This window comes from Sciurus carolinensis, chromosome X, assembly GCF_902686445.1.
Source record: "Sciurus carolinensis chromosome X, mSciCar1.2, whole genome shotgun sequence".
NCBI classification, from domain to species: domain Eukaryota; kingdom Metazoa; phylum Chordata; class Mammalia; order Rodentia; family Sciuridae; genus Sciurus; species Sciurus carolinensis.
The window spans coordinates 130,093,224-130,107,299 of record NC_062232.1 but is presented as its reverse complement, the minus strand read 5'-3'; the positions used below and the strand labels follow the sequence as shown (position 1 = coordinate 130,107,299).

At 54.6% G+C, this 14,076-nt stretch overlaps 2 protein-coding genes, 1 long non-coding RNA gene and 1 pseudogene across 6 annotated transcripts; 2 read left to right on the top strand and 2 right to left on the bottom strand.

Annotated features, from left to right (window-relative positions):
• The first annotated feature begins 228 nt into the window (after positions 1-228).
• Positions 229-6,196, top strand: Renbp (renin binding protein). Of its 4 annotated transcripts, none has more exons than XM_047536241.1 (11): positions 229-347; positions 595-704; positions 870-945; positions 1,104-1,179; positions 1,306-1,478; positions 1,815-2,039; positions 2,486-2,567; positions 2,863-3,038; positions 3,488-3,619; positions 5,762-5,849; positions 5,933-6,196. In XM_047536241.1, the coding sequence occupies exons 1-11, from the start codon at positions 321-323 to the stop codon at positions 6,061-6,063; spliced, it is 1,296 nt and encodes a 431-aa protein (XP_047392197.1). In that variant the 5' UTR covers positions 229-320; the 3' UTR covers positions 6,064-6,196. The 4 variants fall into 4 exon arrangements, with proteins under 4 accessions (XP_047392197.1, XP_047392198.1, XP_047392199.1 ...); XM_047536242.1 differs by having other exon boundaries at positions 268-372; XM_047536243.1 differs by having other exon boundaries at positions 299-317.
• Positions 6,197-6,358: 162 nt separating this feature from the next.
• Naa10 (N-alpha-acetyltransferase 10, NatA catalytic subunit) lies at positions 6,359-11,034 on the top strand. The gene is made up of 8 exons (XM_047536244.1): positions 6,359-6,529; positions 6,948-7,046; positions 7,453-7,511; positions 8,134-8,179; positions 8,267-8,382; positions 8,585-8,629; positions 9,954-10,038; positions 10,711-11,034. The coding sequence occupies exons 1-8, from the start codon at positions 6,509-6,511 to the stop codon at positions 10,945-10,947; spliced, it is 708 nt and encodes a 235-aa protein (XP_047392200.1). The 5' UTR covers positions 6,359-6,508; the 3' UTR covers positions 10,948-11,034.
• Positions 9,922-12,498, bottom strand: LOC124972082 (uncharacterized). Its single transcript, XR_007106433.1, has 4 exons — positions 11,543-12,498; positions 10,365-10,528; positions 10,206-10,284; positions 9,922-10,135 (listed from the first exon to the last, which is right to left on the bottom strand). It is a non-coding gene; the product is annotated as an uncharacterized LOC124972082 (long non-coding RNA).
• Positions 11,021-11,116, bottom strand: LOC124972736 (uncharacterized; annotated as a pseudogene).
• Positions 12,499-14,076: the final 1,578 nt, after the last annotated feature.

Here is a 14,076-nt window from a genome sequence, read left to right as displayed (position 1 = left end):
CCAGGACCACCACCCTACTCAGACCCAGTTCCCCGCCCCACTCCTGCACTCCCCGTCGTCCCAGACTGTCCTGCCAACTCAACCAGCATTGCCCACCAAGAGGATCTCCAGCAGAGGGTGCCCCGCAGAAGCAATCGCAAGCCCAAGGGTCGTTGCTGGGCTCAGCACGGGGGCGGGGCTACTCCCCGCCTCGCCCAGGCCCCACCCCCTGGCCCAGCGGAACCTGGAGAAGGGGCGGGTGAGTGGGGCGCAGCTCGGTCAGCTGAGTGACAGTCACGGGACCGCTACCAGCTCCGTCTGGCTTCCTGGAGGAGAGGGTGATGAGCGGGGGTCTCCGAGTGCGACAGGCCAGTGGTGGGACTGACCGGGGAGGTGCGGTCCTGGAGAGGGCCCCAGCCGAGGTGGGGTCAGAAGTCCAGCGCAGAGGTGGTGGTGGGGGAGCCCAGAGCGCTGTGTCGCGAGACTTTGCGTCCTATGGGGGCACGGGTCAGGCAGCTCTGGAGTCCACTCGAGCCCTCTGAGGAAGCTGGGACCCAGGGGAATTGGGAAGTCCTCCTGGGTAGCTGTGCCTACAAGCCCTGAGTCCCCCTTCAGGACATGGAAAAGGAGTGGGAGACTCTTCGTGCCTGGAAGGAGCGTGTGGGGCAGGAGCTGGATCGAGTGGTGGCTTTCTGGATGGAGCACTCCCATGACCAGGAGCATGGGTGCGTGCCCCTCCCGGTGTCCTCAGCAGGGTGTTTGCCCCTCCCAAGCCTCTACCTCACTCAAATGCGACTCACAGAAGAATGGCCCCAGCCTGGCTGTGCACCTGTGTGCCTGTGTAGAGGTGTGAGGCTCCTCCCTGCTCACTAACCCTTTGTGTCTCACAGGGGCTTCTTCACATGCCTTGGCCGCGATGGGCAGGTGTATGACAACCTCAAATATGTTTGGCTGCAGGGGAGGCAGGTAGGGGTGTCCCTAGCCTCATGGCTTACGTCGTGCCCCTGGGCCCTTCCTGACAGTCCACACAGGCCTGTCATTTCAACACTCTTCTTCCCACAATAAGAACCTCTAGGCTTCCCCCTCACCCAAGCCACTCCCCTCTTGGCCCCATCCCCCTACAGGTATGGATGTATTGTCGTTTGTACCGAAAGTTCCAGCGCTTCCGCCATTCCGAACTTCTGGACTCAGCCAAAGCAGGTGCCTCCTCATCTCCCCTGGGGACTCAATAAGGCCGGCAGGGGCATTCCTAGAGGGGTCTAGAAGCAGTAAAGGATCTGGGAAAGGTCCTCACCGAGTCCTCGCTGCCAACTCCCCAACCACCAGGTGGCGAGTTTTTGCTGCGTTATGCCCGGGTTGCACCTCCTGGCAAGAAGTGTGCCTTTGTGCTGACTCAGAGTGGCCTCCCGGTCAAGGTGCAGAGGACCATCTTCAGCGAGTGTTTCTACACCATGGCCATGAATGAGCTGTGGAGGGTGACAGGGGAAGAGCGTTACCAGGTCTGTGGGAGGGGGGCTGCCTAATTAGACTGATGGGCCTAAGGGTGCATCCTGAAGAGGTGCCCCACCTCAAGTATCACCGCAGGGGCCTGGGGCAGAAAGGGCTTGATCCACACCCTGTGCCTAGCTGGGATGGGTCCTTCCCCTCCTCCTTAGGCCCCTAGGCTGATCCTAAAGCAGAGCTGGGAGAAGTGTCCTTGGAGTGCATGAGAGGACACAACCCTCCCACCACAGGGCGTATCCGCAGGACCCTGCAGGTTCCTAGGGGACAGGACAGCTGAGTCAGAAGCAAAACAGCCTTCACCCGGGCCTTCCTTTCTTCACCTATCCCTGCAGAATGAAGCAGTGGAGATGATGGATCAGATCATCCACTGGGTTCGAGAGGACCCGTCGGGGCTTGGCCGGCCCCAGCTGCCAGGCACGCCACCTGCAGAATCCATGGCAGTGCCCATGATGCTGCTTAACCTGGTGGAGCAGCTTGGGGAGGCGGATGAAGAGCTGGCAGGCAAATATGCAGAGCTGGGTGACTGGTGTGCCCAGAGGATTCTGCAGCACGTCCAGGTGTGTGTTGAGGGGGCAGGATGACACCTGCTCTCCTACTCCCTGGGGTGATTCTTCTGCCCCACCCACCTGCCATCCTGCCTTACAGACAAGGAAGCCAGGGGAGACTTACTGGGGGAGGTGCGGCCCAGAGCCCTTGGGAAGATAGACTCCAAGCAGGCCTCACGGGTGTGGCAAAAGGCGGAAGGGAGGGAGCCAGAGCCCCTGGGCAGAAAACTCAGACTTGGTCCAGTCCCTCCCCAGCCTGTGGGCATCCATGCCTGCACTGTGAGACCCCATTGAATATTTTACTCTTCCCCCTCAGGAGGCTCAGGCCTGAGGCAAGGATTAGAACCCACAGGTCCAAGGGAGGGAATCCAGTGGGTGGCTAGGCAGGCAAGAGGGAGGGGTTGCTTGGAGCCGGGAGCTAGAGACAGAGTTGGCTGCTCCTGCCCCTTTCCCGGCAGAGGGATGGACAAGCTGTGCTGGAGAATGTGTCAGAAGATGGCAAAGAACTCTCTGGTTGCTTGGGAAGACACCAGAACCCAGGTGAGGGGCAGAATACACTGAGTCATCCTAGAGGAAGGCACAACCTCAGGCTCGAGGCCTCTGGTGAGGGGAGTTGCCTTCCTCCCACCACTCTCCATAGAGGAGCAGGTGGCCGCTGGAGCATAAGTAGTAAGTCAGGGGAGCTTGCAGCAGGATTGTAGGGATCAGGCAGACTATCCCTTGGGGGCGAACACACAGCTGTCAAGGTTATGGAGGGAGGAAGGGAGGTACCAAGGACTTGACTTCCCCATACCTAGGGAGGGTCTGGTTCCTGCCTTACCTTACCCCTCCCCAGGACACGCCTTGGAAGCTGGCTGGTTCCTGCTTCGTCATGCCATCAGGAAAGGTGACCCTGAACTTCAAGCTCACATTATTGACAAATTCCTACTGTTGCCCTTCCACTCTGGGTGGGACCCTGAGCATGGAGGCCTCTTCTACTTCCAGGATGCTGACAACCTCTGCCCCACCCAGGTTGGTGCTCCCAGGGGCATGGATTAACAGCCTCTTTGCTAAGGCTTTCTTCCCTGTCATCAGCCACATCTTAGAGTGATTCTTGCTTTGCAGAAACCAGGAGTGGAATTACTCCCTGGTGCTATGGCCTTGTGACTACTGAGGGTGGCTGTGCTGGTCATGGGTGGGAACAGTGTCCAAGGGGCTTAAAGACAGGTAGACAAGAGAGACAGAGTTTTGATTGAAGGGCTAAAAAGGAAGCCTGTCCTTCCACTTAGTCCTAAGGAGACTCTTGGGATATGTCCTAGTCAGAGGGGCCATTCAGAGCCACCCACAGATATCTCACAATTAAACTCGAAGTGCCTGAGCCAGAGGGAAATTGAGCTGGGACCAGAGGATGGGGATATGTCCTACTGAGAAGGCTGTAGGGGACCCAGGCTCTCAGCCACCTGCCTCTGCTTTGCTTTTAGCTGGAGTGGGACATGAAACTCTGGTGGCCACACAGTGAGGCCATGATTGCCTTCCTCATGGGTTACAGTTACAGTGGGGACCCTACCTTGCTACGTGTCTTCTACCAGGTGGCTGAGTACACCTTCCGCCAGGTGAGTGCTGCCCCCTTGTCCCCTGAAAGCCCACAGTGGGTTTCCAGGGACAAGGATCTGAGGCAATGGAGGATAGAGTAGGGCAGGGTTCAACCTGGACAAAGGAGCATGGCAGGACCATATATGACCTGCTCAGCCTTGGGACAAGGAGGCTGGTGGAGCTGCAGGTGGGTCTCTGAGTCTCTACTTCAGAGGGAGAGGTCTGGGCTGGCTACAGATATTTAGGTACCATAAGATATAGATAATACTGAGAACTGTGGGACAAGAAAATGAAACAAAGCAAACAAACAAAACAAAACAAGGAGGGACCAGCAAAGGAGACAAAAGTCAGCCATGAGGTAGTAAGGAAACTAAGCCAGGAGTTCCCCAGAAGCCCAAGTAGTGGGGAAAGAATGAAGATTGATTATGTTTCCAAAGCTGTGATCACTTTGATGCTAAATCTGGAACTGTAGCAGAGGCCCTTATCCTGGGGTCTGTGGGCTGTGGAAGCTAGGAGAAAAATTACTTTGCACTGATCTCTAACTGAAATCTAGTACTGCTTCCATTGGGACTGGAGGCAAGGGAATCCCAGATTTATTTACATTACGTTGTGGTTAGAGACATTGCCAACTATCTCACATGCTTGTTATGACTTTCTAAATACTAGGAATCATTAGACCTGTGACTCTTCTTAATACTGAATGTATTCATAAAGGGCATGAATTAGAGGCCACCAGTTATAACTATAAATTGAAATAGGATACATTTGAACAAGATAGAGATGACATTAAACCGTTATAAAATTCATAATGAACATGTAAATCAGTATGCACTAAGGAACATAACGATAAAGAAAAGAAAAATCTGGATGGTCAAGAAAAGAAAAAGTAGATGAAAACAGTAGGAAGGTTTTTACTAACATTTTGCTTTTTTATTTTTGTGTGGTGCTGGAGCATTACCTTCCTGTGTCACATCAAGTAGTAAAACAATAAGGACATGAGCAATGTAACTCAAAAGTTAGTTTTAACTCCCATGAACTCTTTTATCCCTTGGTAGTGGGCATCAAACCGAGGGGCACTCTACCAGTCATATCCCCAGCCTTTTTTCTTTTTGAGACAGGGTCTTCCCAAGTTGTTGTGGCTGGCCTTGAACTTGAGATCCTCTTGCCTCACTGTCCTGAGTTGCTGGGATTGCAGATGTGCACCACTTGACCAGGGGCTATGAACTCATAGGTCGCAATTTAAATGGACATTTCTTTTGCAGTTCTGGAAGTCAAACCCAGAGCCTTGTGCATGCCACTCAAGTGTGCTCCAGCACTAGCTACACCCTCTAACCCCTAAAGGGACACTCTGATGGTAGACTTTAATGTCATTGTTTTGCTCTATGATCCTTCTGAGAAGAGCCTCCACTTAAACTGTTATCAGTGAGAAAAAGAGAAGGACCTAGGCTAGGGCCCTGTAGTGTATCTATCTTGGAGAGTATGAAAGGAAGTGACAAGTGTCCTTTGGACAGACGTGGGATGAGATGCAGGCAGGACAGGAGTGGGGGAGCTGAGTTGAGCTGCTGTTCCCTGTATGGGAAGCAGTGAGGTACTGGGCAGGGGCATACTGAACCCATGGTACAAGAGCAGGAGTCTGATCTCTGTGCAGGATGTGCACAAAGTCATCTGGACCACAGACCTGTGAAGCAGGAAACAGGGTACTCAGTTGTTACAAAGTTTCCTGTCAGGTCAAACCTCCCTCAAGTTTCTTTAAGTGGATTGACCAGAAGTACAATTCACATTCACTAAAATGTATCCATTTTAACGATTCAGTTCCTGGAGTTATGAGAATGTAGTACACCTGTGTAACCGCCACCACAGTGGAGCTACGGAGTGTGACTATGGTTCCAGAGTAGGGTTTTTGTTCCATCGCCTCACCAGCAGACCCTTCTCTAGTCAGTTACACAGCTGCAGATCGCCTGCTGCCTCCCACTCCCCGGCTTTCATCTTTGTCTAGGACGCCTTGTAGCTGTTAAAAACACTGATTCTTGAGCAGTGACACCTGGGGTCAAGCGGGGCTCTAATCCCCCGCAGCGGGGGAACCACGATCGCTCATTCCTCAGACGGTGACATCGGGGCAGGTTCTGCCGGGTCTAGCTGTCATTGTCTCATTGTTATTCCAGTTTCGCGATCCTGAGTATGGGGAGTGGTTTGGCTATCTAAATCGAGAGGGAAAGGTCGCCCTCACCATTAAGGGGGGTCCTTTCAAAGGTAAGTAAGTGTGGGACAGCGGGGATGCAGGGGTTCGTGGACTCAGCTCCCCCTCCCCTCCAACCGTCCTCCTCTCCCTGCAGGCTGCTTCCACGTGCCGCGGTGCCTAGCCATGTGCGAAGAGATGCTGGGCGCTCTGCTGAGCCGCCTCGCCTCGGCCCCCGCCCCCACCTGCTCCCCGCCCGCTGTCCCCGCCCGCTGCGGCGTGGAATAAAGCTGAGCCTGCTCCACCTGCCCGTGTGCGCGCGTCTGGGTACGCGGGAGGGGGCGGCTACCGCGTCTCGCCAGCGTCCCGCAGCCCGCAGGCACCAGCTCACAGGGCTGGTGCTTCGCCCCTCCCGCTCGGCGCCTGGGTCTGTTCAGTTCATTGGCTTGTGCGCACAGTAGCCCGCCCCGCGGACAGGCCCGCCCCGCACGCTGGACCGCTCCGCACATTGGCCTAGCGGCCAGGAGGGCGGGTCCGGCAGCCGCGCACTTCCGGCCGGCGGCCGGCCGGGAGCGCACCGCCTCTTCCGCCGCCGCCCCCGCGAGCCCTTCCCCAGCTCCAGCCCCAGTCCCAGCCCCGGCCCCGGCCCCAACCGCCCAGCATCGCTTCGGAGCGCGGCGGCAGCTGACTGCGCGTTCACGACCCGCTGGGACCCGCGAGCCCCGCCGCCGTTATGAACATCCGCAATGCAAGGGTGAGGGGCCGGGGCGGGCGGCTGTCCGCGCCGCGTGGGCGCCGGACCGGGTAGCCGCGTGCGCATGCTCCCGAGGGACCCGGCCCTGTGGCCCTGCGCGCCGGCAGCTGCGGGAGCCGTGAGCCTGGACCTGCCCGCGGAGGCGGTCAGGGACGCAGGGTTTAGGGCAGCGAATCTCTTCTGTTTGCGTGATGTCAGGGCCCGGTTGGGTGGGCTCCAGGAACCTCCCAGCTCTCACTCTTTCCTGGAACAGCGGCTGTGGACCAGGCCCTGTGCAAAGTCAGATATTTACAACCCTGCCCGGCCCCGGGGGAGGGGAGGCCGAGAAGACCGACGGGGAGCTGGGTTCTCACCTGACCGAGGTCTACTTAGTCACCCCAGCCCTGAACTGACCGCATCCCGCTGCCCTCCCCTGCAGCCTGAGGACCTGATGAACATGCAGCACTGCAACCTCCTCTGCCTGCCTGAGAACTACCAGATGAAATACTACTTCTACCATGGCCTCTCCTGGCCCCAGGTGGGAAGTGTTTGAAATTGGGAGCGGGGGACCCCAGGCCGAAGAAAATACAACCCCGGTGGGCAAGGCCACCAGAGCCCCGAGAGCTGTGTGGTCGGCTGAGGTGCGGATGTTCTCAGCTGGTGGGGACAGGGACAGACGGAAAGGAGGTGCCTGAAGGGAACACAGAGTAGGGACAGTGTGGGGACAGGATTCCTACCTTCTGTCTTTTCTCTTCTGGATCAAGGACAGAGCACAGTGTGGTGCAGGGAAAACTGTGCGACTTGGCCCAAAGGTCAGGAGCTGTCACAGAACTCACCACTTGAGCTGCTTCCAGCTGTCAGGCACACAGCAGGAGGTGGGCTGTGGGTTCTTCTGGCTCCTACATGGAGTTGTTTACTGACTTCCTTTTCCTCTCTGTCACCAGCTCTCTTACATTGCTGAGGATGAGAATGGGAAGATTGTGGGGTATGTCCTGGCCAAAATGTGAGTCACCAAGGAGGAAGAGAAGTCTAGTGCTGGGACTGTGGGAGACAAACTTTGGAGGGAAAGGCCAACACTCCTTATGTCTGACAGATACCTATTGTGTGGTTTTAAAAAGTGAAATAGGCTGCTTTTTAGGACAGCTTAAAAGAGACCAACACTGATACTTTGTTAACTAAAAGTTCCCTAGTTTATATTCTGATGGTTCTCTGTGTTGTGTGCTCTGGGGGTTATAGGTAGGACTAGGACTTGTTTCCTTGTGCTCTGCCAATTCTTCCCTCCCTGCCCACTAACCCCTGACAACCACTGATATTTTTGCGAGCCCCACAGTCTTGCCATTTCCAGAATGTCATATAGTTGAAATCATACAGTCTGTAGACTTCAGACTGGGTTTTTATCACTTAGTGATGTGCATTTAAGTTTCCTTCCTGTCCTTTTGTGGCTTGTGAACTCTTTATTTTTGTCATAGAACAATATTCTGTTGATACTGTACATATCTGGTTGCCTGGATCTTGGGGTGCTAGGAGACCAGCCTCAAAGAATTTGCACACCCACTGTGCATAGATGCTTGGGGGTGGCTGTGCCTGCACCAGGCTCCTTTCTAGCTCTCTCCTTTCTCCTCCAGGGAAGAGGACCCAGATGATGTGCCTCATGGACATATCACTTCATTGGTGAGTGGGACTCACCAAGGCTCTGAAAATGAGGGGTAGTCGGGGCAGCCCTTAATATCCCACCCCCACCCACCCTTCTCTCACCAGGCTGTGAAGCGTTCCCACCGGCGCCTTGGCCTGGCTCAAAAGCTGATGGACCAGGCCTCTCGAGCCATGATAGAGAACTTCAATGCCAAATACGTCTCCCTGCATGTCAGAAAGAGGTGGAAGCTAAGCTGAGGGAAGGGGAGATGTGGGGAGGGGGAAGAAGAGACATTTCAAAGTGGGTTTTGGGGTGCTCGACCTTTTGGAGAAAATCTGGGAAGTAGGATTAGTGGGAAGGGGGGACCAGGAGGAGGGGTAGGACCTGGACATGGCCTGCCGGGCCAAGTCTGTGCAGTTCAGCAGTGCCTTATTCCCCTGCAGTAACCGAGCCGCCCTGCACCTCTATTCCAACACCCTCAACTTTCAGTAAGTAGATCTAGATTTTTCTAAGGGGCTGGGGCTGGTCCCAGGTCTGACCTATCCAGTTGGTTGAAATGGGCTGAGCTGCCTTTCAGGCACAGTGGCGGGGTGGGGGGTGGGCTAAGAGGGGGAGGTGGCCATGGACCCCAGATATTGCCAGGAATCCTTCTTCATACTCAGTGCTGCTGACTGAAAAGCTGACATGGAGACGGCACCTGCCTGTTCAGATCTGTTCACTGCACGTTGTGGTGGAGGAGATAATGGCTTGCTACTGGCCAAGGCTGGTGAAGGGCAGTGTGGCAAAAAACATGCGAGGCTTCTTTGTTCAAGTTTGGTAGTAGGTAGATATGGTCCCCAGGCATGAGCAGAGGCTAAGAAGCAGGACTCCCAAGTGACCAGGTACCTGGAAGCATCTTCAAGAGCAGAAGGAAGGAGGACACAGGAAGGAAGGGCCACCAACTAGAGCAGCAAGAGGCCTAGAGCTGTGAGCATCCTTGGTGGATGAGGGCAGGTTGGCTCAGGATGTGGGCATCTTCATGTGCCCAACATAGGCCAGAGAACCTGGACGTGTTCAGTAGACAGTGGCAAAAAGTACTTGAAAGTGAGGCTGGGATGGGCTACCCATGGAGGGCCCTTGGAGACATAATTAGCTTCAGTTTGGCGGGGCTGGGGGTAAAGAGAAAGGAGTGTTGGGTAGGTCAGTGCCCTCTAGGCTGGGTTGAACACCCAGATCAGGGAGGGACCTTTGACCCAGTTAAGGATGCCTCTGGTGGGAACTGCTTCCTGTGCTAAGCCAACAATTCCCAGGTTTTAGGGCTGGCAGGGCCTTTCTAGGCCAATGAGTGCAGCTTTCTTTCCAGTGTCAGGGTCACTGCCCCTAAGCTGCTTGGGCAGGGGCCACACTGTGTGGGGATGAGTACTCAGAGGCCACAGCACTCCTTGTCCCCAGTTCCCATTGCTCTTAGGCAGAGGAACTGGCTGTGTGCTCAATAAGTGACAGGGAGCAGAGCAGGTAGGGAAGGGGAAGGCTAACCCAGGTTTAAGCTCATGGGAAGCCACAGACAGACCTTGGTGGCTGGACTGGGTACAGCAGTGGCAGGCCTGGGGTGAGTGATGTAAAGGTAGTGGGTGCAGCCTGCTGCTGGGCTTTGCTTGAGACAGCAGAGGGAAGGCCATGTTAGAAATGGGGCTACTGGAAAGGAGCTCCTTTCTGCTGGGCTTGCTGCCTCCAAAAGGATCCTTCAGGGGAAATGACACCTATCCATTAGCCTATGATACCAGGAGACCAAGAGAATTTGCCCCCAGGTTTGGGTTTTCTTTCTACCCCCAGGATCAGCGAAGTGGAGCCCAAATACTATGCAGATGGTGAAGATGCGTATGCGATGAAGCGGGACCTCACCCAGATGGCTGATGAGGTAAGAGTTCAGCCCGGCTGGAGCGGCGGTCCTGGAAGTGAAGGGGAGCCCCTGCTGGGGAAGGTGGCTGGTTGCTCAGGACTCCTGAGACAGGAGGCTGGAAGAAGACCAACTTTTAGTGCCAGCCCTTGTGGCGCTAGTGCTGGGGGTCGAGGCCCCTCTTTTACCTGTGTTCCCTAAGTGGTCAAGTGGTGAGCTTGGCCTTGGCTGGCTCTAGAGGAGGCCATCCATCCAAGATTCTGTTGTCTGGGAGAGAAGCCTATAGGTGGGAAATGAAATGCTTTCCAGAGGGGGAGTGGGATGCCCAGGGGACAGCTGTGACCTACCTGCTCAGAGGTAAAACCAAACCGGGCTGTGGAGAAAGTTGGGGTCCTGGCCATGCCTCCTCATAGGGCAGGGCTCTTCAAAGGGCACTGCTGTCTTGGGGGCTTCCCAGCGGCTGGTTTGAGGGAGGCACAATCACTCTCCTTTTGCAGGCAAGGAAACAGGCCTAGAGAAGGACAGAGCCAGAACTCAAGTCAGGTCTTCCCACCTGGTCTGTCAGGGTTCCTGCTCTGGCCCTGATGCCTCTCAATGTGCTCCTCCCCCAGTCAGTGACTGGACGTAGCTTCCCTTGCCCTGTGACTACAGACTTAAGTCTTGTCTTTTTCTACCCATTTCTCCTGGTGGCAGCTGAGGCGGCATCTGGAGCTGAAGGAAAAGGGCAGGCACGTGGTCCTGGGTGCCATCGAGAACAAGGTGGAGAGCAAAGGCAATTCGATTCCCAGCTCAGGAGAGGTCTGTCATGAGGAGAAGGGCCTGGCTGCTGAGGATAGTGGCGGGGACAGCAAGGACCTCAGCGAAGTCAGCGAGACCACAGAGAGCACGGACGTCAAGGACAGCTCAGAGGCCTCTGACTCGGCCTCCTAGAGCCTGCCCCAGCCCATCCTCACCCGCAGGTTTCCACAATAAACCTCAGCCTGTGGCCTTGGGCATTTGTTTCTTGAGCATGGCACACTTCACGAGTTTGTGTATCATCCTTGCACAGGCCCAAGCTAATACTCTGTATTGTTCCAATTTGTGTATGTGCTGCTGAAGCCTTGGGGAATGTGTGCGTGTGTGTTGCAGATTCTTGGGGAGGTACCTCTCTCCAGCTCCTGTGTTCAGGGGATAACAACTTTACAATCTTTGGTCCTAGAGCCACAAGTCCAATAAAAGGGAAGGGTTTCTTTCAGGGCTGTGGAGGTGGGACTCCCAAGACCAATGGCTTTCAGCAGCTTTGTGTGAGGGGAGGGAGAAACCCCCCATGGAAGTAGATACTGCCTTTGGAGCCCTGCTGTCCTGCTGCTTTGCTGGGCCTGTGTCCTCATTAACGTCCCAGGGCTGAGCTTCATGATCCCTCAGGGCCTTTCTAGTTCTCCCACACTGAATGGAGGGACAAGCCTAGGCTAGCCAGCCTCAAGCTTCGAAGGCAGCTCCCCATCCTTGGTAGGCAGCACTACTGCCACCCCTTCTCCCTACTCACGTTTGCTTTCAGCTACTGCAGCTGCAGCTCCAGTTCATACCTGCTGGCCTGTGTCCACGTGATCATTGGGCTTATCTACATGTTTCCTATCTGGGTGATGTCCCAACCTGCCATCCAGTTCAAGCCTTGTCAACTATCCCAACTACTTCCCTTGCCATGTGAAAGGTTAGCAAGCCCTGTGTGTTCAGCCACCTTGATACCTCTTGAATCTTCTCCCTCACCTGAGCTTTCATTTAAAAGAATAGACCACAGTAGTTTTTTTTAACAGAAAAATTGATCCGATAGTACTTATCCCCTCTTTCTCCATCAGTTTCCCTATGAACATTTTTCTACTAGGTGGTATATTTGTTACTATTGATGAGCCAATTTGGTACATTATTTTTTTTTTCTTTTTAGTACATTACTGTTAACTACAGCTCATAGTTTGCATTAGGGTTCCCTCTGTTATGCAGTTTCTATGAGTTTTAGCAAATGCATAAAGTCATATATCCACCATTAGTTCCATGCAGAATGTAAACCCTCGGAGGTTGTTTTGTGTTTTTGTTTTCTGTAGCCATTTGTCTCCTTTGAATAAAAAGACAAAAAGCAAATCCTTCCCAAGGTTTTCATGGCCTCACCTTAACCTTAACTTCAGCTCCCTCGCCTTTCCTCCCTAGGGGCCCTTCTGGCTGCAACGCCATCATTTGTTGCTGCTAGTCCCTGAACGGGTTCTGCCTGGGCCTCCCGCCTCCCGGCGGAGCTCCGCACTCCTGAGCTGTCACTATGCTCCCGCTACTGCCGGTGCCACACTGCTCCCCCGCTAGGTTGAATAATTCACCACCCGGGCCGGAGCTTTCTTTGGCTGGCGCCTGACGCGTGACCAACAAGCAACTGCGGAAACCGTGACAGGAGTGCAGCTCCGCAGCGCCGCGCCGGCGCGCCGCTGGATCAGGCGAGGCTGCGTTAATTGGCTGAAGTTTCAGGCTTCTCTTTGTGTGGGTCCAAGTGGCGCTTCGTCCCGCCCACTTCGCCTACGTCAGTGTTTCGCAAGCCGGCGGCGGGCTAAGTTCCCAGGCTCTGATTGGTCCGGCGGCGCCTATGCGCTAGAGGACGGGCATGCGCGCTAACTAGGCCGCGCCCCAGCTCTGGAGGGAGGGAGGGAGTCGCTAGAGGCTCCCACGGCGTCCTGCGGAACTCTTCTTTCACTTCGTCCTGTGTCCTCGGTGCTCTGCGTCCCTAGCGGCCGGTTGACGCGCGGCCGCCCCCTCCTCCCCCAGGCGGTTAGATTTCCTGGGCGGAGGTGGGACCTGCGGAGCGGGGGAGAAGAAGGGAGGAGGGAAACCGAAACCGCAGGCCCGCTTGGCCCTAGAGGCCCCGCACTTCCCCTGCCTCTGCAGTATCCGCCTCCTGGGAGCGGCCGCTTCTAAGCCAATGAACAGAGGCTGGAAGACAGGGTGGGAAAGCAGGTCCCTCGCTTCCTCCCTGTGTGACTGGGGGGTGGATTCTAGGGAGGCTTTCCCAGGAGATGAACCCATACACATTCAAGGTGCACAGCCTTGATCTCTGAATCCCCATTATTAAACTTATCCTTGAAAACTGACAAAGGAATGGGAAGCGGGGCTCACTGCCTAATTCTTGCTCTCATTTCCATGTGGACATATGGTGAAAAACTTCACCATTGGTCTAATCTCCCTCTGGTCTACTTTCACAGTGTACCTAACTACATCAACTCTGCGATCACCCCTCAGGGCCAAGGGTACATGCGACGGGCTTAGAGAGATCCTGCAGTCCTGGCCCTCACTTTATGTGAAATAATTGACTTTTGGATTCTTTGCAGAGGAACAGTACAGCTAAAGATAGAGCCAGCAATAGGGTGCTGTTTCATTCAGGGCCTTAAATGCCAGACAAGTGTCTTAAAAGCCGGACTAATCACTCAAGGGTTTGGTTGGTTGGTTGGTTGGTTGGTTGGCTTTTGCTTTTAACTCAAGGTTTCAAAGCAGGGGCGGAAGCCAGGCGCAGTGATGCCTGTCTGTAATCCCAGGGACTCAGGAGGCTGAGGCAGGAGGATGGCAAGGTCGAGGCCAGTTCGAAATACATGTATGTACATGTATAAATACACCATAGTGAATCCTACCATTGTGTACATCCATAAGAATGGGGTCCTAATTAGAATAAGATATATTCTATGTTTGCATAATTATATCAAAATGAATTCTGTCATATATAACTAAAAAGAACAACAACAAAAAAGTTCAAGGTCAGTCTCAGCAACTTAGCAAAACCCTGTGTCAAAATTAAAAAATAATAAAAAGAGCTGGGGTAGTAGCTCAGTGATAAAGCTCCCCTGGATTCAGTCCCCAATGAGAGAGAGAAAGAGGAAGGGAGGGGAGGAGGAGGGGAGAGGAAACAGGAGCTGAAGGGGGCACCATATGATATTTCTGGAGTCTGAAAAGGACTGAGGGAAGCATTTGAAAGCAGGGGCTGAGCCCAGTTTAGCAGCCGTTTCCTGTGTGGTTGAGTTCTGTGCCTGGCTCTGCTGAATGGATGAGGGACCT

Excerpts from the sequence above, each read along its gene's own strand:
- Renbp (XM_047536240.1), top strand. The coding sequence starts at position 321 with ATGAGCGGGGGTCTCCGAGTGCGACAGGCCAGTGGTGGGACTGACCGG. Across the intron at positions 402-594 it reads TGGAGAGGGCCCCAGCCGAG|GACATGGAAAAGGAGTGGGA; the intron begins GTGGGGTCAGAA and ends GTCCCCCTTCAG. Across the intron at positions 3,620-5,761 it reads CTGAGTACACCTTCCGCCAG|TTTCGCGATCCTGAGTATGG; the intron begins GTGAGTGCTGCC and ends TTGTTATTCCAG.
- Naa10 (XM_047536244.1), top strand. The coding sequence starts at position 6,509 with ATGAACATCCGCAATGCAAGG. Across the intron at positions 6,530-6,947 it reads TGAACATCCGCAATGCAAGG|CCTGAGGACCTGATGAACAT; the intron begins GTGAGGGGCCGG and ends CCTCCCCTGCAG. Across the intron at positions 7,047-7,452 it reads ATGGCCTCTCCTGGCCCCAG|CTCTCTTACATTGCTGAGGA; the intron begins GTGGGAAGTGTT and ends CTCTGTCACCAG.